General features: G+C 36.5%; 3 protein-coding genes across 3 annotated transcripts in view; 1 reads left to right on the forward strand and 2 right to left on the reverse strand.

Moving 5' to 3' along the window:
- Positions 1-623, reverse strand: part of LOC136243636 (protein adenylyltransferase SelO, mitochondrial-like) — a 23624-nt gene extending 23001 nt beyond the window's left edge. The window contains exons 1-2 of the mRNA XM_066035179.1: positions 530-623; positions 280-429 (exon numbers count right to left, since the gene is read on the reverse strand). Of these exons, the coding sequence (XP_065891251.1) occupies positions 280-429; positions 530-558 (179 nt within the window). The 5' untranslated portion in view covers positions 559-623. The remainder of the gene's footprint in view (positions 1-279; positions 430-529) is intronic.
- LOC136243637 (CD151 antigen-like) lies at positions 573-10784 on the forward strand. The gene is made up of 7 exons (XM_066035181.1): positions 573-818; positions 1398-1592; positions 4592-4678; positions 4732-4833; positions 8628-8798; positions 9342-9425; positions 10518-10784. Exons 1-7 carry the CDS (start codon positions 756-758, stop codon positions 10596-10598), a joined length of 783 nt encoding a protein of 260 aa, XP_065891253.1. The 5' UTR covers positions 573-755; the 3' UTR covers positions 10599-10784.
- A 3132-nt stretch (positions 10785-13916) lies between these two features.
- On the reverse strand, positions 13917-22743 carry LOC136242255 (uncharacterized). Its single transcript, XM_066033670.1, has 13 exons — positions 22671-22743; positions 22584-22610; positions 22135-22299; positions 21889-22077; positions 20287-20745; positions 19482-19643; positions 19232-19420; positions 17911-18069; positions 17363-17551; positions 15651-15809; positions 15110-15298; positions 14271-14753; positions 13917-14223 (listed from the first exon to the last, which is right to left on the reverse strand). The coding sequence occupies exons 1-13, from the start codon at positions 22741-22743 to the stop codon at positions 13997-13999; spliced, it is 2670 nt and encodes an 889-aa protein (XP_065889742.1). The 3' UTR covers positions 13917-13996.
- Between the last annotated feature and the right edge of the window lie 833 nt (positions 22744-23576).

Consider the following 23576-nt stretch of genomic DNA (forward strand, 5'->3'; position numbering starts at 1 on the left):
CTTAGTGCGTGCTAACAACAGCTGAGAGAGAAAAATCTTTACAATCACGGTGAAATGCCTGTTGGAACTTTGAAACATCCTTTTGGAGACCGTAAACTTGATAATAGCTACGTATTGCGGGTTTCGAACTTTCCATCTCCACTGTAAGAGCTATTTTGTGGCCTTGACTATTGACTTAGAGTTTGACCGTGGTCACAGATTTACGTACAGCAAGAGCCTGAGTGACACCCCCTTGTATTCTGCAGGCCTCGACCATGACATACAGTCTATTAACCTCACCTTGAAAAACAAGCTCCATGCACAATTCTTGGACTTATTCTCTCTTCTTTGTCAAGTGGTAGCGACCTTAGCGCTAGGTTGTCAACATTTAACTTCTCCAAAGTGGCCATATATCTTCTGCCAACAACACTCTGTAACTTGCTCTGTAACCTGCAGAGAGAAGCCATATCAGTTAACATTTACAAAACGGTTATATATCAAACTTTAGGATATACATTTCATACCCACAAAATCAGTTTCTGTTGCTTACTTTATGAGCGAGTGTACTACACTGCGCATTAATAAGATGAGAGCGAATCAATAAGAATACAAACTTTTTCAGTAATTTTCACGGGCCTCGAGGTACCTTTTCATCTCAGTACTTCACGTGTGGAGGAGACAGCGGTGCACATTAGAGTTTATCACACTTCAGTACGTAGTGTTTGTTATTCTTGAGGCTACTTGAGTGACGGATGTATTGAGAGTCAGTTTCAGCCATGAGGCTTCCCGGAAGCTGTGTTCGCGCTGCATCCTTTGCCACTCTGACGATCAGTACACTGGTAAGTACTGTAACTTGCCACAGTCGTAAGATTTGTGGAAGGTATTCAAGGCAGGTGTATACCAATGTAGTAAAGTATCTCAAGGAGGTGCTGGCAGAGATTTCAATCTGTAAAGTGCACTTGGAGTGAGACCCGAGGTTAAAATGAGCGAGGTATCCTCTTAGTAGAAAAATTCTGTAAGAATTGCAAAATTTGCCATTTTCTTTGGCTAATTCAGTTGTACCTCTCCACTTTTAGCCATTAGAGCACTGATTAGTGCTTTGCCGAGAGGGAAATTAAAATTACGTGAGAGCTTAATTTTCCAAGAATTGCAATGCCTGAGATGTTGAACCATGTGTGAGACAAAATCCGATGCGTGTGTCTCGCATGTAATGTGTGAGGGTTGAGGTGTCTGTGCAGGGATGCCACCAGCTAGAATTCTGTGATTTAGTATACTTATTTTTTTCAACTGTTGACTTTTGAATTCCCAGCAAGTGTTTGTCACCCTCTTGTACCTTTATGTATGTCAATGGTTATGGCTTTTCACCAATAGCTCCTACACTAATAAGTGACTCATGTTCCATTATGTATATTTTTCAGTTATCTACGATATCATCCTTGGTGATCGGGATACTCTTACTGACTGATTATGATGACTACGAAGATTTGTCATCAGGTGGTACATATGCTAAGGCAGTAGCTTGGGTCCTTATCGTCAACAGTATTGTATCATTTGTTGGTGGAATCATCGGTTGTTTTGGATTACGACTTGCCAACCGCTGTTTATTGTCACTGGTATGTATGTATTAGCTGTGCATGTGTATGTGTACAGTAGAGGGTCGATTATCCGAACTGATATGTAGGCAGTGTTATAAAATATGTTACATAATATTGTTACCCTTTATGGTAACTAAGTAATATAAACGAAATATGCTATAACTACATAACAAAGTTATTGTAATGACTCGAACATTAAATAGTTTTATTACTACTCCATGACCTAAAGTAAGTCAACTGAGTAATGCCTAGCCATAATGAAGTTTACCTCAAACTAATGAATAAAATTTACTGACCAGCTGTTGAATACAATTATAACACATAGATGAAATTTCTAATATATAGAACATGTAAAATACCCTAATAGAGCAGTCACTTTGACATTTGAATGAATAATTATAACTATTAGTGATAATTGACATTCAGATAATAGAATCTCCACTGTATGTAGTAGTATATGCAGTTATGTGAGATTTCGACATAAAATTTCATGCAATGAGCAGCACAGAATTTTTGTGGTTGGTACTTTGAAGATTGATTATGCCCCACACAAACCAAGTTAGAATTCTAGGAAAATGGGAATGGGATGGGAACGGGAAGCAGGTATGGGAATGACCAACGGAAAATGCCTCATCATGTAGTTCTTTGGATTTTATAGCACAATGTTTCTTTGCATCATTCTGCTAAAATGATCAAAACACTCTAATAGAGCAGTCAAGAAGGACTGCATTGAAACCCTGTGAATTGATGGCATAGATTGTGTGTATCATATAGTACGATAGTACTATCGATAATACTGTATAGTAGGGACTACAAAGGAGTAGGTGTGGCCCACGAAATAACATCACCCAAAAACCAGCTCTCAATTTTCCCTGATGATGATGAGGCAGTATTGGTTAGGTAAAACTAAGCCCAAACAAGCTTTCAGATCGACCCGAAATGCTTTCAACAAGTTGCTATGGAATTTTAAAAATAATTTATTTAACGGAATTTTCTACTGACTGACTGACTGCCTGACTGACTGATGCCTTCAGACAAGTGTAACATGATAACAGCTAATGCTATAGGCTTGATTTTTCACCGTTCGACGTTTCTTCGGCCCGAGAGGTGCCTTTTGGCATACCGCAGTACGTACAATACATTCTTCATGGACTTACCAGTGTCCTCCTTTGTGTCCCATTCATCTTTGCTAACAGTGAAAAGTGTCAATTTGGCGATAGCACGTGATGGCTTCCCTTCGTAATGGAAATTATCCTTATTTTTTCATAGTGGCTATTTTGATTGCAGAGGTGCTTTTCGAACAGTTCTTCAACATAGCCGACAACAAAGCATAATGGATACTTCACTTTTCAGATGATAATTGATATAGCTGGGATGTGCAGCGCCATTTTTTTTGGTATGCATGAATTACAGAGGTGCTTTTTGAACAGTTCTAGATCCAAAATGCTATGTAACGGGTTAAACATAGCTGACAACGAAGCGTAATGGGTACTTCACTTTTCAGACGATGATTAATATAGCTGGGGCGCGTGGCACCATTTCAGATGCGGTATGCGTGGGTTCACCAGTCATAATAATAATATTTACAAAAAAAGTTAACAAACAAGTACACAGAAAATTTGGAATTTTCAACTAGAGTAGGGACCATAGCACATCGATAAAAAGTACTGAAACAAGCTGGAGTAGTGCACGGTATTAAATCACAGTAAAACTATAAGAAGTGTTATATCCCTCTGTGCTCAAGATACCATAATGGAAATGCACAGAAGGGATATAACACTTCTTATTGTTTTACTGTGATGTAATATCATGCACTACTCCAGCTTGTTTCAGTACTTTTTATTGACGTGTTATGGTCCCTACTCTAGTTGAAAATTCCAAATTTTTCTGTGTACTTGTATATATAGACTAGCTAAGTCATCAATACTGTTAGCTACTCCCTTGAAACCATAAACACTTCAAAAGATTCAAGCATTAAACATAAAGAAGTTTACAAAGTATTGACTGCATATAGATGCGTGAAATTGTACCTGCAATCTCAGGATAAAAGTTACATGATGGAGTATGTGGTAGCTGCAGTGTGTGTAGGTGGCTCCAAGGAAGAGACTGGACAATATAACCAGTTCTCTTGGAGCCGCTTCAGCTTGATAAGCATACCTGCATGCCTATTCTATTCTTATTTGGAAGTAGTAGGTGCAGTTTCCTAAGCCTATAGACCTTATTCATTTAGAACAGTAAGCGCCCTCTGATGTCACGCGAAGCCATACAAGGGTCCATATTCACCATGACAATAGTGTTTCGGACACCATTTTGAGTTCTAAAAACTGGGCGAGCACGACGGTTGCTATCATGTTACCATAGATATGGTACTGCAAATGGCGAATTTGGCAGAGAATTGTGATGTTACTATGGTTTTGGTACTGCAAATGGCGAATATTGGCGGACAACTCCTTCGCAACGAGTTATAAGCGCTATGAAATTAATTCAGTGAATAAGGTCTATAATAGGCACTGTCAGTAAGCATCAATTCACAGGCTATCAATGTGGGTCCCTGGTGGGATAGTTGGCAAAACATTCTTGACTGCTCTATTAGAGTATTTAATGCAGTTGACTATTCTATTAGAGTGTTTTGATTGTTTTAGCATAAGGATCCAGTAATACCACCAAGAAGCATTGTGCTGTAAATCCAACCTGTATATATTGACATGACTGGAAATTTTCTGTTGGTTGCTGCCTGGGCATTTTCTGTTGGTTGCCGCCATTCCCACTTTCCATTCCCACCCCATTCCCTATTTTTCTACAATTCTACTCACCCAATAGTTTTATTACAGGAATAATAGCACAGTTTTCTACAATTCTACTTACCCAATAGTTTTATTACAGAAATAATAACAGAATGAATTGATAAAATCTGTAGGTGGCCAAGCCAAAGTACTGTAAGCATTCTTTTTTAATAGTAATTGCTTTGTGGTGTTTTGAATGTTTTATACTATCATGTACATATATATTTCTTACAGTACACACTTCTTGGAATTGTGGTTGTCATTCTAGAAATTGCCCCCTCCACTTTATACTTTGTGGCCTCCCAGAATGAACATGAAATGGTATGGGATAGATATGGCCACTGTTGTGGTATAATGTTGTTTCTTCATTTCAGCTTGGAGGTCATATACATCATGAACTATATACAGCCGTGATCGAGTTTGACGCTCATTCAGAACAGGATGCTACAAATCTTGTGAATAAACTACAAATTGAAGTACGTATGTACTTACATACATGTGTATCAAACAGTACAGTAGTAGTACTGTTTGATAGGGTTAACCCGTAGAATGAATGGCTGCTATTAAAGGTCATCTTAGAAATATCATACATGACCTTTAAGGAATTGGCTTAGTATCAAATCCAGCATTAAAAACAGAAGGCTGACTATTGAATTTTCCTGCTTGCCTATTTTGATGCCACAAAATTGAAGTGCTTACTCCACTGTAAGAGGGAGTAGATACCTGTAGCTGTACTATACAGTGATCCTTCCATTATTCAAACTCATTGTGTTCGGGTAATGGAAAAGTTCAGATAAATGAAGCCCATACAATTATATACAGAGCTCAGTTAAAATACTCGGTAAGTTATAGTTAGAACGAGCCGACAAGGTTTCTATGTGATTCAGCAACCCGATGACGATGTGGGCGAGTGCTACCCACAAATTAATTACCAAGGCCACAGGCCAAAGTAATTAATTGTGGGTAGCTGAGCCCACATCGCAAGGGGGACGCTAAATAGCATAGAAACTGATGTTGGCTCATTCTAAGTAGTTTAGAGAATTTCTCTGAGTGAAGCAGGCAAAGAAAGATCGAGAGAAAGTGGCACTGTGGGTACTAGCATCGAGATTTACCCTTCCAGGTGTCAGCACCACACCATAGTAGCTATACTATATGTCTGGATGAGCGATGATGCTTGTCTAGTCCAGAAAGTAAGCTATAGCAAGTGGCAAAACGGCTGCTAGCATCAAGAGATACCCTTCGAGTTAATTATGTCAGCACCACAATAACATTGCAGCATGGTGTGTTGGTATCAAGATCCACTCTTCGAGTTGATAGTGTCAGTGCCACAACTTGTGGCACTGGTGTGTTGGCCCAAATGATGCGTGCCTTGTCCAGTATAGTATAAGACTAGTATCAGACTAGTATTAAGTTCTTAGTTACCTGACTATTGACAATAATATTGTCAGAGTCTCCTGGAATTCTGAACAACGTCACAGAGTTCCGTCTACCATCTTCTCTCTCACCAATTACCTCTTAACACATATCTTAACTTACTACAGCATTAAAATTAAACATTTTATTATTTACATTTTTTTTCTCTCCACCACATAAGTAGCACTATTGAAGACATGGACAGCAGTCTCCTGGATGTGTCAGCAGAGATCATCGGTGAGACCCCCAAGAAGAAGCCTATGTCCCCAAAGTCTTTTGCCACGGACGTTGTTGAACGCCTGGCAATAGTAACACCATCAGGTAGAGTCGATGCCGCCGAATTCTTAAGTTACAAAGCTAACAGTGAGGCTATTGTGTATATGGTAGAGTCGATGCCGCCGAATTCTTAAGTTACAAAGCTAACAGTGAGGCTATTGTGTATTTGGCTTTGCTGATTTTCGTTTGATCAATGTAGTAAACAACCACGAGGTTACTAACTAGTTAGTAACCCTGCCACAGGTTTCTATTGGATTTAGTACCCTCATTAAGCCTCTAGACATCAAAGAAAATTATGCGTAAATTTTCTATTACACTTTAGAAAAAATACTCTAAATAGAACAGTCACTTCATAGTTTAGATAACAGAATTGATGGCCGGATAATGGAGGAACAAGTGTATAATAATTGCATCATGATGAATAATGATGCCCTTAAATGATTAGAACACACTGCCACACCCTTAAACGATCAGAGTATGGCAATTACACCCCCTAATGACCTAGCTGCAATCAGCTGCAGTTCTGCTGTAGAAAACAAGACATCACAACCACACTCCTTAATCTATAGAGGTTGTCTGTTTGACGTCACACTAAATATATTCCGTATAATTACAGGTTATCTTCGTAAATGCGTGAAGCAAGAGTGAGTTACAAGCTGAAGAACGCTACTGAAAATAAGAAAGCTGTGGTGCATTTGTTATGTTATTCGTTGCTTAGTAATATTGCTTCACAGCTGGAAGAAACAGGGCCACTCAACTCCAGCTGCTCACTGGCTTGTACCGCTGAATTAACCCAGTCCCCTTTATTCCCGCTCTTCAATTGGCTATTACTATAAGTAACTCACTCAGTGTAGCGATTTCCCCCAAGTCTTTCTTTAATTGTGCAAAATCGCAAAAAGTTTCATTTTCTCGCATGGGTCCCATTGATTTTTGCCTCAAAAACATGGTGTCTAGTAACCGTTACTAACTTAAAATGACGTAAACGGATAACCTCTATTGTGTAGTTTATTGGAGATTCAAGATACAGTACTCTAAATACCTCTATTAAAGCAGTCACAGCCACATGTCTATGTCATAGCTATGCTGTAGCAAGCAAGTTAACAAACTAAAATAATGAATTAGGGTTCCAGCAATAAAAGTATAGTGAAACAAGATTGATGATAGCTTTTACAACATAGCATGGGGGGACTCCCACTTTGACACACTCCCGTTGTTATCATTCTTATTTGAGTGTAGCTCTTGGAATTGATGGAGTCGTCACTATTATCATAGATACAGGGGCGGATTCAGGGTGTTTGTTTTTTTTGAAGTTTCCAGAAACTGTTCAGGTGATTAAAACGACATTTTGCAAAGGTACAAACATTCAGATTGAGATACTCTAATAGAGCAATCAACCACCCTAATAGAACAGTCGCATTTTATAACTATAAATAGCCACTGAATTTACCTGTAAATAGTCTAAATTCCTATCTCAGGGTATTTTTACAATATAAAAAAATTTCCTGGTGCATGCCCCCAGACTCCCAGAATAGCATCCATAATATCTGTTACTCTACATTACCCCACCCCTATACTCTTTGGCCTGCTCCATCAGTACCGTCATCCCTGATATTGGAAGCAAACACAAGCAACCTATAGTATATAAGTTCTTAACATATATGGAGAAAAATGTCAGCTTTTTTTTGGTGAAAATTGTCAACTATCAGATTCAATTTCAGACCACATAATATTCAAGGGGGGACCACCTCCCCCCCAGACTTCCCTAGATTTAGCATGCTGTAAAGAAGAAGGGAATTTGGAAACCAGTCACCAAAATCCCTGGAGCTGCATATACTTGTGGAGGTATATATTATGCTTTGTGCTGTTACGTAAGCATTTTTTTTTTAATGCATGATGTTATTTGGATAGTCTCATGGAACCAAGTTGCATACTACTTTGTTGCCTTTGGCAGTTCATAAGCTCCCGGTATGAATAATCATATATAGTACCTCTTCAACACTTGTAACAGTTGCAAAGTGTAAAAAATGTTGTTGTTTTTTAATGGCAGAGGGAAAACCAGCTATGATTTTGCCAATGCTCAAAGTAGGACACCAAACTTATTTTATATAGCTGTCCTTACTGTAGCTGACCTTGAATTGTACTTGTAAATGCCTGATGATCAGTACTATAGTTATGATTTGCTAGCTTGACGTGGCTTGAAAGGTCTAGTGATATATTTCGATAGCTAAGTAAATATTCGAAAACTTTTTAAACCACAATTTCTACAGACCATAAAATGCACGTGTAGTAGATATTGCTACGTGTAGCAGATATTGCTCAGGTGATTGTATACATGTGTACAGTAACAGCCTGGACTTGGACTTAACCTGTATGTTATTGAAACAAAACTTGTAATCTCACCTTGTTATTATAAACCTGTCATTTCCAGTTGTTGTTTGTTATAACTGAGGTATAAATAAGAAAAAGTGTGTTGTACCTACTTTTATACAGAATAAAGATAGTAGCATTTATATTACACATGTATGGTACATACATTTATATTTTTAAAACAATATACATTGGGCTAATGTTTACATTACAGGAGGCATGCTGTGGTATTGATGGCTATAAGGATTGGAGACGTTATGACACATCTTGGAGTAATGAAACACCAGACATGTCGATAGTTGTTCCACGGTCATGTTGTCAGGCTCAAGCCAGGAATGGAGAGTCATGCAATATAGAAGGGACGGAATTAGAAATCAACCGAGGAGTAAGAATGCATGGAACTTCAAAGTTTTGAGGGAGAAATATTTCACTATTTTGTGTTTCTGTGACAAGGTTTTTCTTTTTAGAAATACCAGGCTCAATACTTTATGTACTAAATCTGATATGCAACCGGAATTTAACATGCTATACTTTGAAAATTTTGTCTCAAATTTTTTTTGTGATTCTACGATACTAATCTAAAAAAATGCTGATTCTGGATAAAATGCAGTCAAACAAAGCCCTCTACTGAGTTGCTATTGTAGTGCTTGTAAAGTAGATTGCTTGTTAGTATCATTGGCTACAGAAAAATGGTGTGGAATTCAAATTTTTGCAGTATAGTACATTTGGCCATTTATAAGCAAGGAAAAGTGCTTTATGATCTTCCTGATTGGGGGAGTTTAAAATATGGGCTGTTTTAGGAAGGTGGCCTACTGTACAGGTGGCTAGCTGTCCAGTAAAGCACGTCATACTGTAGTCATCTGCATACATACAGGATTGGTATACTTGTGCATCTCCTTACATATTTATTGTATGTTATTTGTGGTAGGGCTGTTTCAAGAAACTACTAGACAGGCACCAACATCTTGCTGAATTAACTTTAGGATTTTGCATAGCAAGTGTTATATTTGAGGTTAGTTTGACCACAACATGTGTCAGTATTGTTTACTTCATGAGGCTGTTGAAGTGTATGGTGCAATATTGACAAGTTTGTGTAGTAGTAGTAGCACTAACAGAAGCAGCAGTAGCAGCAGTAGCAGTAGTAGAGATTTCTGAGTGCTGTGGTCAGCCTATTGATCTTGTACCTATCGTCTTTGGCTATTCAGGTGTTGTATCTGTTAACCAGAAAACTTATTTGAAAGCATATACCTGACTACAATGAGCACCTATTCAATAACCTCCAAAAGGCAGCTATTCTTGGGATCGTTAACATTTTACAAATCAGTTAACTTTGGTTATACTTAAGGTTATACCTGTACTATTCTGTACTGTTGTACAGGTGTGTTATTATAATTCAAGGGGTAGCAGTAGCAGTAGTAGTTAAGTGATATACATGTAGTAGGTGAATGTTTATTGCTTCACAAAAGGGTTGCAAGACACAGCTGTACAATCCTAGATAACAACTGGTATTTGTCCAGTACAGAAATGGCTTTACAATCAAAACTCCATGTGTTTAATTTGTTTGCCACAGTGGTGTGTGGCTGAAAAACACCTTAAACTGTAGCTGATTTCCAATTTAAAAAATAATCTGGATTTTCATTTCTTACGACGTATAGTTTTGAATATTTTACTAATGAATAATTGAATACTGACATGATGCCTCTTTAATGTCTATTAGCCATAGAGTTGGGTTGTTAAGTGCATTGCTTATGGAGAAAACTTTTGACTCTAATCCTTCGTAATAAACAAGAATGTTGCAATCCAGGAGGCTGATTTGCTGTATACACAGTGAAGTGAAACCTCCAGTTAGATGTAAGCGTTTGAGACTACATTCATTTTCCAGTGATTCCAGCTTTTCTTCCCTTGTGTAGTTTTTGTCGCACGTTGAACCTTGAATTTGCCAATGTGCACTTACCAGCTATGGTTAATAACAAGACATGTGTATGCGCTTAACAAATAATATGTGTTTAATAGACACATGCGCTTAACAACCTGACTCTACGGTAGTATTGGATGTGTTGTTGCCTATACTGGTTTTTGTAACTTTGACTATTGGTCACTGCAGGTGCTGTCAAGACTGTTTTCCTTCAAAACACTGTACATATTGTGGTATATTGAAAGAAGACAAGGATATAGGGTTGTATAACTATTTATGTAGTAAACTTACATAATTATGATTAATACAAATCACCTGTGTTTTATACAGGTATATTATGTAAAATGTTTGGTTTTGTAAAGTGTTTTGTAGTTAGTTTTGCTCTTATGTATTATGAACTGAAAGCAAATGTGCCATGTATCACAGTTGTTAGTTTCATAAAAAACTTTAAAATTCTGTAGTGGTCCAGTTTGCATCGGCAATTGTTGCCACGCTGCTGCCATTATGCTACAGCTGGTGCTCCTGGCTAGTCAAGCTCTAGCTAGTAGCAGCATGCATCAAGCATGGCAGCAGGTAGCAACTTATCGAATACACTGAGTTTGCAATGAGCAGCACATAATCAGTAACTCACTTCTATCTGATAAAAGTTTAGCCACCATTAGGTGGGTGGACTATAGGTAAAAATGATCTTGAAACAGCTTATGGGTGTTAATGGGTAATGTATAATTAATTAATTATGGTGTTACTATTCACTGGACTGACATTTTGGTGTTTATGCATGTTATAGTTGGATTTATTAAGTCTCACTAAGGCCTTTAGGGTACTGGTATATATATACCTTTATTCTAAACACCGTTTATGAGCGTGCAGTGGAATAAGAGAAAACTGTCTTGAGGATTTCCATACTGTTCTACGGTACTTGTACACTCCTTACTCTTGCATGTGTATAGTAATGCTTTAGGGCTGCAGTCACATTGTAGGAGAATGTGTGTATGGTGTGTGTGCGATTTTTATATGCACATGTTTGTAGTGTGAACATGTGCTTTGTTTGCATGTGAGTGCACATCTGTATTTGATAATATTTAGTCACGATATATATATATATATGTGGCAGTGTGTATAGGCTTTTGTGCTGATTGTATATATATATAGCTAAACCTTGGTCAAAGGGGGAGGGGGTGTACTTGGGGTGCCATTCCAAACATTGTAACTAGGAATGCACAAAGCAATAAATAGTTTGAGTTTGGCCGCCTTTCCTGTATACGGCAATGCTATGAACAAAGGAAAGGTGGCCAAACTCAAACTATTTATTGCCAGGGCCGCCCAGAGAAATTAAGGGGCCCAGGGCAAAGAGTTAAAGTGGGGCCCTTGACCCAAGTTGTAAGGTGAAGACCAAAAAAAAAAAAAAAAAAAAAAAAAGGTCACAACCTGCTGGCAATGACAATAACTACCCATCACCAACCATATCTCCTTATCTATAAGCTTGCTACACTGCTCCTCTGAAGAATACTGTGACTGCTCTATTAGAGTATTTAGATCTGACTGCTCTATTAGAGTATATCGATCTTTTAAACAGGTATTCAGGGGGCCCTTCATGGGGCCTCCTGGGGCCCCTTTCAGGCTGGGGCCCGGGGCAAAATGCCCCAGTTGCCCCCCCCCTGTCGGCGGCCCTGTTTATTGCTATCAGAGAATCTATACACATTGCTTTATTGAGAATTAAATTTGGGTGGCATTTATGAAGATGCTCACACACTTATAAACTAGCAGCATCACATAGTTCTCATTAACACTTTAACAATAACATTGTATTATCTGATTAGCTAATATGAATTTTACAACTTGCACACCTCGTACATGGCCGCATTATGATATCATTACTTTTAGTCGCAGTTAACTCTGCTTTACTTGGACGCGCAATTTTTTACAGCTATAAGCTGTTTTTTGGATGGGATTTATATTTCAGAGGTAAAACCACTAAAATGCCACTAAAAATCGAAATACTCTAATATAGAACAGTCAACTATACTCTAATAGAATGTTCATCATTAACACACTCTTCTGAACTACAAAGACCATGTAGTGTGTATGCTGAAATTGAACCTCTTGACTTGTGCACTATATACTATTTCGTGATTGTGCCATACATTCTGTCATACCTATTGGCTTATGGCTATTGCTTAGAAGTTAAAATTCTATACTATTGTATGCTCCATGTCTTATTGAAAGGCTATTCTTATTAAAAGGCTATTCTAAGAATACTGTAACATTTTAAGTTGAATGTACAGCAGCTGGTTTCAGTTATAACTACAAACTTGATGCTAGGATTGAATTATATCCTTTTGCAACTATAAACTGAAACTGAAGCATCTATAAAGTTAACAGAGCTACACCATTGTCTTAATTCCAACTATCCAAAGGAGATGCTTTACAATAACCACAGTATAAATCAGAAATTCCCAACCATAAATAATTCTGAAAATAAGTTGAAAACTCTTTGGGAAGCAGCAGCAACACAGATTATTGCTTATTGCAGTTTTCATCTTTTAGTGCTATCTTATTACATCAATTTAGAGATATCTTACAGCCTCTGGAGGTTGCACTCCCTTGAAATGCAGCTCTTATGCCATGCCCTTTATAAGACAGCTAGTATTATGCCACTGCCAGGGGGAGTGGCTTACAATACTTATACTTATTCAGCTGCTAAAGTCAATTTCAGTAGGCTAACTTTTAAACTTTTCCTACCTCCAGACCTCCTAGATAAAGCATGCTCCGTGTGCTGAGTTTGCTCAGGTGATGTCTTCATACAGCTGCATGAAGACCACATGACTTTTATGGTAGTGGAAAGGAGGAGGAGGTGACTCAGGTGAGTGTGCATGTGTGTGTGTGTGTGTGTGCGTGCGTGCGTGTGTGTGTTTCATAGAGTTACTATTACTTACTGGTATACATAAATCTAATAAACCCATCCCTTTTCTAAAGTGTGCTTGCACATCATTTGCATATTTCACACCTACAATAGTTGTTCGCAAGTCTCTAACTTACAGTAACAAATTGCCTCCTTAGCTAGCTGCTGCTCTATCTACTGTACCTGAATGCATCTGCCATAAATCAGCCAATTCCAAATTGGGATAGTCTATAGCTACCATTCTTTCATCCGATAAATTAATTGTAATAGTAACTACAGTGTATGGTGACTACAATAACTTTGCTCTCTCCAACTTATGTAGTTTGTTTGCTATAGTGTTCCTACTACATCATTTATAGCTAGAGCATTATACTTCTGGCATGTAACCTCAACATAGATAACATTTTATGTGACCATTTATGTATATATAGCAACAAAATGAAATGTGATAAACATAAAAGTGTGCAGCAAAAAAAAAAAATTTATTTGACACATTGTGGCATCACTAGTTCCTTGTTGAAGTGTAGTGACTACCTCCTGCAGTTTAGCTACTGCATTGCTCTATACGTCAAAGTTTTCCAGTAAGATTTGTTCAATAGGTATGGAACATGAGCAGTTTTGAAGATTTATATATAACTTATCATGTTGAACACAAGTACAAAGATTATTGCAAAAAACTGGTGCATCAAGTAATATAGGTAGTTACTAGTCAAATAAGAATGATTATAGTACTTATGTGTTTGCAGTAGTTCATCAGATGTCAACTTCACTTCAGTGTTTGTGGTAAATCAGTAGAACCAATTGAGCTGACAATATAGTCATAGATGGAACCATCAATCAGCCCCTCCCCTTGATTTCCCACATTCTTAGCCAGCCAACAATTGTCTGGACTATCCCAAGTCTTGGATGGTTCAACTGGTACTGGTTCAAATCCTGGTCGAATTAGCATCTGCTTAGTAGAGTCTACTTCAACACCATTTACCATAAACTGGCCTGTATAATAACAATAAAGATATACATATAGTGTTAATTATTCATACCCAATAAGCCACGAGAGCCATCCATTTCATCAGTTTGCATCTTCCAGTTTACATCAAGATGGTCTTTGTGAAATGTGACATCAAAACTTGCTACTGGGTTGGTCAGGAATACTGTCACAGTTGGATTTCCAGCTTGTCGGTTAAGACCATGGGTGGTTTTGACAGCAATGTTGCCAGTTTCGTTTATCATGATATGTTGTAAAAACTGTGGCTTAAAGGTACCTTGATGGACAATATTGATGGATTGAGAAACTGAATCAAAGATTATTGGTTGAGAGTCTCCAACATGTTTAGAAATAATGGCCAGTTTACCAATCCATGTAGCTTGTGTTGGATCATTGACACTATCAATGAATAGTGCATTAATGATGAGGCGCCTGCTTGACAACAAATTGAATGCTAATCCAGGAATTCCTTGTATGGAGTAGCACAGCTTTCCACCATGGAGCAATGGTACTGAGAAATGTGGATCTCCATACATCTCTGTAAAATTAGTTTGTGTAAATAAACTGGTGTGGCATGGATCAGGGAACAGTTGTATTGCATTAGTAAAACAATGTAATTGGAATCTTTTTATCATGGCACAGCTTGCAGTATCATAATATTATATAGCATATTAAGAGAATAATAATAACTAAGCTGAGTTTGCCATTACACATAGAATTTCACCACCAACATGGCCAACATGGCACACAAAGGTAGGAGAATTGGTAAGCCAGTCGTTTTAAGATTTCTGGCATGATGTCAATCTGCATATGATACTTTTGCACGTTGGTCTATAGTTTTATAGTTTTACCATAGTAATACACCTATTCTATCAGATAAACAATGCAACATACCCCACTCATCATCCCATACGCAGATCTCAACCCACACATCTACTCCACATTCACCCTGAATACGTAAAAAGAATTTTTTATTTCCATCATGGTCATCATTATCCAATATTTCAACACGTTTAGTGGTTGATGGACTCATCTGGTTAACAGTAAACATAGCCATAATTGCAGTGTAATCTTCTCCAGCAACTGTAAATGCATTAAGCAATATTATAAATACAAACAGTATATACACTGCCACTACTACTACGTACTACTACTACTACTAATGCTACTATTTGTGGTTCTGGATTGTCAATCTTCTTCACCTTTTATTTTGAGTTTTGTGTAATTTCATGCACATATTATGATATCCTATAGCAACACTGTGGCTACAACTGTACTTGTATACAAAGTATGACAACATTTATAATCAAATGCTGGAGGCATTAAAACAACTAACTCATATGCTATAGTGGATTAAATGTATGAAGTGGGAGAATGTTGTGATATTTTAGATATAAATATAATATTGTAAAACAAAGTTCCGTCCAAAACTTACTAGCTGTATTATCAATAGTTTTACAGGTGGCTGATAAATTTCCTGGTGGTAGATTACTGAACATGAAGCGTAATGTTAGAGGCCCCTCATCTTCTTTAACATGGAACTTTGTTTTGTTATCCATGGTTCCACCAGGGAGTCCATTAACTGTGACAGTGACTGAAAAAGGTTTCACATTTATGGTTGATTATCACAAAATATGTACTTCACTGGCTTACATATAAATTTGTACATAAAATACAAAACTATGACTGGATAGTTAATGTGTTAACTTATGCTGAAAACTACAATTCAAAAATTTGTTAACTATGTGCAAAGACATGCTACCCCAGATTTGAGTACAGTAGGTTGACTTACAAGGAAAGATTACAAGTTTTAAACTTACCTTCCCTTTACTACAGGCGAAAACGAATGGACATGATAACTACCTTTAAAATTATCAGGGGCTTAGTTGAGGTACCACATCAAGATCTTTTTACTAAAAGTTGTAACACCACAAGATCTAATGGTTTGAAGTTATATAAGGAAAGGGCCAATACCAACACTAGATTAAATTTTTTTACTAACAGAATAATCGGAACACCCTTCCAACTGATATAGTAAATGCTTTGGACATAACTTCTTTTAAGACATTACTAGACATTTATTGGAGAGATAGTAGATTTTATGTAATTTAATTTAATTTGTATTGTTGTATAAGACTTTGGTCTTTTTCAGAACCATTAATAAAAATTAAATAAATATAGCTGGATGTATATACATGCAGACAAATTGTATTTCATAAGAATCTTTAGGTATACAAGTTTTCCATGCTATATATATATATATACATTCAACCTTGGTAACACTATCTGAGTTTCTGAAATACCTCCCCATTTCCATCATGATATATTACAGCTGTTTAAGTGCTATCCATGCATGGTAAGCATGTACAGGTAAGCTGTAATGATGCTAGTTTCATTACGTAATGAGGCAGATTTTCAGAGAATTAGGAGCATCCTTCCCATAGCCCTCTTCAACTTAACTTGGCAAGCACAAAATGAAAATTTCAATTGAAATACTCTAAAGGAACAGTCAATAGCTCTGATGGTACAGTCATCAATCAACTAAACATCATGTGTTTGAGGTTTCTTGTTATTAAAAATGAGCAATGGCATTGATCCAAGAACTGGAAAGGGAGGGACACACCTATAGTTCAAGATGCAGGTGGACAGAGAGAAAAGTTTATTAGTTCTAATGTACTGATATTATTTTGATAACAACCATTAGGGCTGGGCAGTATTGGACTTTTTATTATTGATTACTAGATATTTATAGGGGACTGTTATATTAGAGTGGTTGACTGTTTTATTGACTGTTATAGTGTAATAATTTTGGACTAACAATAAGTATACCAGTCACTTATTTCCAAAAGTATCACGTGTTTGATTGTGGTTATATAGTAATCTTCTGGCCTTAAAGAACTGCCATAAACACTTATTGGTGAAAACTGCAGTAATACTGACATCATACTGTAGTATTATTGCTTCACTGTAATCTAGTATTGTTTCCTTGGAATAAAAGCTATAATAATTATTGAGATACCACCCAGCCCTACCAACCATGGTAGTTAGCTTTATTGCATAGGTATAGGGATTCAGTAGTAAAGGAGGGGCATGCAGTGTTAGAATCATCTTCACTGTGGTTAAGTGCAAGTGTTAAAGAGAACATACTTGATTCATCATCCCATATGCAGATCTCGACCCACACATCTACTCCACATTCACCCTGAATACGTAAAAAGAAATTTTTATTTCCATCACGGTCATCATTATCCAATATTTCAACACGTTCAGTGGTTGATGGATTCATCTGGTTAACAGTAAACATAGCCATAATTGCAGTGTAATCTTCTCCAGCAACTGTAAATGCATCAAGCAATAAATACATATACTATAATACTGTTTTAAACCACCACCACCACCACCACTACTATATACTACTTTATGTTTTATTGTGATCAAATTTGTGATTTTGCTGGGATTGTTAATCTTATTTTGAGTGCTGTGTAATTCCATGCACATAATATTATGACATCCTATAGCAACACTGCCGCTACAACTGTATACAAAGGATGAAAATTTTATAATCAAATGCTGGAGGCATTAAAAAACACTAACTCATAATAATTATAATACTATAGTGGATTAAATGTATGAAGTGTGAGAATATTACGGTATTATAGATAATGCAAAGTTCCATCCAGTAATTAAAAACTTACTAGCTGTATTATCAATAGTTTTACAGGTGGCTGATAAATTTCCTGGTGGTAGATTACTGAACATGAAGCGTAATGTTAGAGGCCCCTCATCTTCTTTAACATGGAACTTTGTTTTGTTATCCATGGTTCCACCAGGGAGTCCATTAACTGTGACAGTGACTGAAAAAGGTTTCACATTTATGGTTGATTATCACAAAATATGTACTTCACTGGCTTACATATAAATTTGTACATAAAATACAAAACTATGACTGGATAGTTAATGTGTTAACTTATGCTGAAAACTACAATTCAAAATTTTGTTAACTATAGCTGGATGTATATATATATATATATATACATGCAGACAAATTGTATATCATGAGAATCTTTAGGTATACAAGTTCTCCATGCTATATACATTCAACCTTGGTAGCACTATCAGAGTTTCCGAAATACCTCCCCATTTCCGTTATGATATGTAACAGCTGTTTAAGTGCTATCCATGCATGGTAAGCATGTACAGAGAAGCTGTAATAATGCTAGCTTCATTTTGTAATAAGGCAGGTTTACAGGGGATTAGGGGAATCCTTCCCACAGCCCTCTTCAACTTAACTTGGCAACCACAAAATGAAAATTCAATTGAAATACTCTAAAGGAACAGTCAATAGCTCTGTTGGTACAGTCATCAATCAACTAAACATCATGTGTTTGAGGTTTCTTGTTATCAAAAAATGAGCAATGGCATTGATGCATGCACCCTATTTAATAAAACCAAAGTAAAGTGCAGGGGCAGATTCAAGAACTGGGAGGGGAGGGACACACCTAGTTCAAGATGCAGGTGGACAGAGAGAAAAGTTCAATAACTGTATTAGTGATATAATTTTGATAACAACCATTAGGGTTGGGCAGTATTGGACTTTTATTATTGATTACTAGATATTTATAAGTGACTGTTATATTAGAGTGGTTGTCTGTTTTATTGACTGTTATAGTGTAATAATTTTGGACTAACAATAAGTATACCAGTCACTTATTTCCAATAGCATCACGTGTTTGTTTGTGGTTATATAGTAATCTTCTGGCCTTAAAAGAGCTGCCATAAATGCTTATTGGTGAAATATTGACATCATACTGTAGTATTATTGCTTCACTGTAATCTAGTATCGTTTCCTTGGAATATGACAGTATAGCTATAATAGTTATTGAGATACCACCCAGCCCTACCAACCATGGTAGTTAGCTTTATTGCATGGGTATAGGGATTCAGTAGTAAAAGAAGAGCATGCAGTGTTAGAATCATCTTCACTGTGGTTAAGTGCAAGTGTTAAAGAGAACATACTTGATTCATCATCCCATATGCAGATCTCAACCCATTCGTCTAGCCCACATCCACCCTTAACACGAAAAAAAAATCTTCGTCTTCCATCTTTAATCTCATTGTCCAATATATTGATATTTTTCACAAAAGATGGATTCATTTGGTTAATAGTGAACCTTTGCACCAGTCCAACAAAGTCTTTTCCAGCCACTGTAAATGTATAAACAATCAACAATGTGGTTAGTTTGCATATACAAAGCTTGAATCTTACTTGCTGTGTCATCGATAGTTTTGCATTCAACCTTTATATCAATATCATCAGGTAAATTTTCAAAATTATAGTTTAATTGGAGCTGTCCATCAGTTTCTTTCACATGAAACTTTGTTGGATTTATCCTTGTGCCAGATGGTTGGCCATTGACAGTTACAACAACTAAAAAAGATCAGAACATTATAAATACACACACACACACACACACACACATATATATATATACATATATGTCAAATATCTTAGTATTCAAGGACTGCATTAACAGTGGTGGATCCACACTTAAAAAGACCCACCACTGATTAACTCCTTACCAGACGTTATGCTGTATTCATGACTATAGCTACATTCCATTAATGGAGCAATGTTATAAACAAAAAGAGTAGTAAGAACGTGGTATTCAAACACTTTACAAGTTTACGAATTTTCCTGCATAGCTAATCACAATATAGAATATACAACAAGGGTCATTTATATTCAGTACAGGTTATACAAGACAGTTATGTAGTAGACTTCAACTATCTGAGCACCTCAGAACGTGTTAATGGTTGATTAATTGCCTATTGTAACTAATGTTACATTGTATAACTGTGCAAAATATACTTTAATAATAAATTTCAGATGAAATTATTGACAAATTGTTAGTCAGATGCATATATACTTGCTGTATTTGAGAGGTGGGATAATATATCTAAGGTTCTAGTGTATGTACACAATTCCTGCAAAAAATATACATAATAGTTGTGTATGCATACATGTGATGGTGAAACTAAGTGCTATATTGCTTCCACTGAAGACTACTTACTTGACTCATCATCCCATATGCAAATTTCAATCCAAACATTATTTAAATTACTGGCATCCCAGATATGAAAGTAGAAAAATCTTTTTCCATTTCGAATTTGATCATCTCTTATGCCAATATTTTTACAGATGGTTATGCCTGCACGGTCAATTGTAACACCACTGGCCAATGGAATGTAGTCAAGCTCAGCTGTTGCAGTCCCATCTAATGTTCTTGTGAAGACATTTAAAGGGGACCCATTGGCTGGAAAAACTGTAGCATAGCACACTTGTATCACTCCAGCATCTTCTTTTACATTGTACTTTTCTACTATTGGTATTGGGAATGGTGGTATAAATGGAATTACCGGAATTATTATTATTATCGGTAGTATTATAACTACTGGAAATATAACTGGCACTGGTATCACTACTGGTACAAGTATTGGCACTGGCACAGGTAGAGGAACAGTGGCTACAACTGTAAAGATATTATCATATATGTATTAGTGACTATATATATGTAGTATATTATGTACTCACATCTTAATACACAGCAATAACATTTCTGACAGAATACTTTTATCTAGCAAGTGCATAGCTATTGCACAATTTTCAGCTTCATGAAATTGCAGTACAAAAAATATTTATCAAATATGTGAGGGACTGAATACACAGTATACATGTATATTTAGTACATACCGTAATTTGCTTTATTTTCGTGCAAAAATTTTTCGTGATAAAAATTTTCGTGTAAAAATATTTTCTTATGGTTTACGTAAATGACTGCTCTATTAGAGTAGTTCGATCTTGTATAAAAATTTTCGTGCAAGAAATTTTCGTACAAATTTTGCATACGAAAATTACTTTACAACGAAAAAAAAGCAAATTACGGTGATAAATAATGCAGCGTTATTTCAGCCAGATTTTAAAAACTAACCCTATCACCATGTACAACTAATTTACTTTCAACTAGCTTCTTGGGCAGTTATAGCCCTTGATATAATGAAGAGGTTACGCCAAACGACTATTGTTTGACAATATTATGCTTTAAGTTTTGCTTTGAATATTCCTTGTTTTGTTGATATTTCGAATTAGTACTATTAATTCTGCGCTAGTTATATGCATATCAATGGCGGATCCAGGATGGGGCATTTGGGGCAAATGCCCCCCCCCCCCTTGGAAGAACTATACTTCTGATTAAAATACTAAATATTATATGTGCCAGGGCTAGATCAATTAGCTCATGAAATGATATGCACATTTTAGTAGCATTTAGTACAAATTCACCTGAAATCTAAGCAAACCAGTCAAACTAGCTGTGAAATTGTCCCTAGCACCTTCGTGCGTATTAAGCGCCTCTAAAAACAATTACTGTGTTGCTGTTGTGTAAGAGATTCATAGCCTTTTACACAGCTTTTAAGACTCCACAACTATCTGCAAAAGCCAAACTGTCAAAAATCAACAGTGAAACACTACTTAGTAGTGATTATTTGCTGCTTCAAAAATGCAGCAACTAACAAGAGAATCTGGCTTTCCCCAACCACCTACAACTCAGCCCATTTGTGCCCCTCCCCTTGCCAGCTCCTGGATCCGCCCCTGCATATACAACATTATAATTCACCTGGATCATCATCCCATATGCAGATCTCAATCCACTCATCAGATCCGTCGCTACCCTGAACTTGGAGAGAGAAATTTCTGGTTCCAGAATAAACATTGTCATTTGATATTGTTATATTCTCATAGAATGCTTGATCACTTTCATCAACAATGTAATTGTTCATAACTCCAATATAATCTGTTCCATCAACTGAAAATTACAACAACCACATGAACCATTATTATGTAATATATGATATACACTTACCAGCTGTGCCACCAAAAGTTGTAGTATTGACTAATATAGTAAAATTTGCTGGTGTTAGTAATTCAAACATAAAACACAATGTTAGAACTCCTTCAGCTTCTATGACATTGATCTTAAATGGATCATCCCTACTTCCAGTAGCTCTTCCATTAACAGTGACAATGGCTATAGAATTGAATTTACACATCATACTGTATTATATACTTCACATATGTATACAGTATGTGCATAGGGGTCATGCAAACATTTGATAAGATATTCAGTTGTAAAGTAAGCAGAGTGAGTATAAGAAAGAGCCAGAATAAAGAATCTGCACATGAAGAGCCTATAGCCGTAAAGCGAACATGCATTCTTGGAAGATAGTGGTCAACCCAGCCTGTCAATACACTTATGTCATACATATACTGTATTTGGGAGATAATATCATGTATATGCTATATAATAAATACCTTTTTGCTCAGATGGCAGTTGTCTTTCTAGAAGAGTAAATTGACATGGTAATTGTGGCATTCAGTACCATCAATAAGTCAACTTACTGATCAATCGGTGCTCTGGCAGTACAGCGTTAGCTGCTGCTATGCAGACTGCTATGAATACACAAAAGAACATTGCTACTCTTTGTCTCCAGTTGACTTGAATTAGCAATACCATGCACAGAGCCCATTTATATACTGTGCGATAAGTGTAGAAACCAGTTATAGACTGATTGCTGATTTCTTCATGCATATGCATTCATTTTGTGCCAATACCACCAAGTGTTGTGCAACTATATGTGGCTTACTTGCTTTGTGATAACTAAGTTAGGCTGGCTGCTTAGTTTCTAGCTGGCTGGTTAACAAGAAAATATGTAATTATAGTACTTTCTATTATAGGAGTAATCCTACTATATTTCCATGAAATGACTACATATATAATGCATCTTTACCAGGGAATCTTCATTAGACTGTGATGATACAATTACAGTTGTATAGTGTTTGCTAGGAAACATAGGGCTGTATCAAGTGAGTAATCTGGGCATACATGCATCATTTTCTACCCATGAACACTATTGTTTATACTTCATGTTATAATATTGTCAACAATGTAGTATCTTAAATATATTTCTTGCTTAACTATTTAAATAAAACACAACTGTTACAGTCATGCTGAAAAGCCGCAACACTTGGAAGTATACATTATAGTAAAACAAAAGGAAGTTTTATTTACATGCATATCAAATTTAAAAAGAATCAAACAGTTTACAGGGTTTATTATCTTTGAAAGTGGTACTTATTAACTAAAATTCCAGGCCTTCCCACCAGTACAAATTTCTGCAGTACGGACATGCACATCAATTTATTCTGGTACTAAATGTTCATTACATGCAACCATGCATCACTGTCCAAAAATCATAAATCTGTATATGATGTATTTCATCACATAGCAGTGAAGTTTGCTGATAT

The sequence above is a fragment of the Dysidea avara genome, chromosome 13 (assembly GCF_963678975.1).
Source record: "Dysidea avara chromosome 13, odDysAvar1.4, whole genome shotgun sequence".
Taxonomy (NCBI): domain Eukaryota; kingdom Metazoa; phylum Porifera; class Demospongiae; order Dictyoceratida; family Dysideidae; genus Dysidea; species Dysidea avara.

What these genes read in the sequence shown, in the direction of transcription:
- LOC136243637 (XM_066035181.1), top strand. Translation starts at nt 756, where the DNA reads ATGAGGCTTCCCGGAAGCTGTGTTCGCGCTGCATCCTTTGCCACTCTG. An exon ending in TGAATAAACTACAAATTGAA is followed by an intron (nt 4,834 to 8,627) that starts GTACGTATGTAC and finishes TTTACATTACAG; the next exon opens with GAGGCATGCTGTGGTATTGA. An exon ending in TAGCAAGTGTTATATTTGAG is followed by an intron (nt 9,426 to 10,517) that starts GTTAGTTTGACC and finishes TGGTCACTGCAG; the next exon opens with GTGCTGTCAAGACTGTTTTC.
- LOC136242255 (XM_066033670.1), bottom strand. Translation starts at nt 22,743, where the DNA reads ATGTTCTTTTGTGTATTCATAGCAGTCTGCATAGCAGCAGCTAACGCT. An exon ending in AACTTTTGGTGGCACAGCTG is followed by an intron (nt 22,078 to 22,134) that starts GTAAGTGTATAT and finishes TGTAATTTTCAG; the next exon opens with TTGATGGAACAGATTATATT. An exon ending in CATATGGGATGATGAATCAA is followed by an intron (nt 15,810 to 17,362) that starts GTATGTTCTCTT and finishes AACCTTTTTCAG; the next exon opens with TCACTGTCACAGTTAATGGA.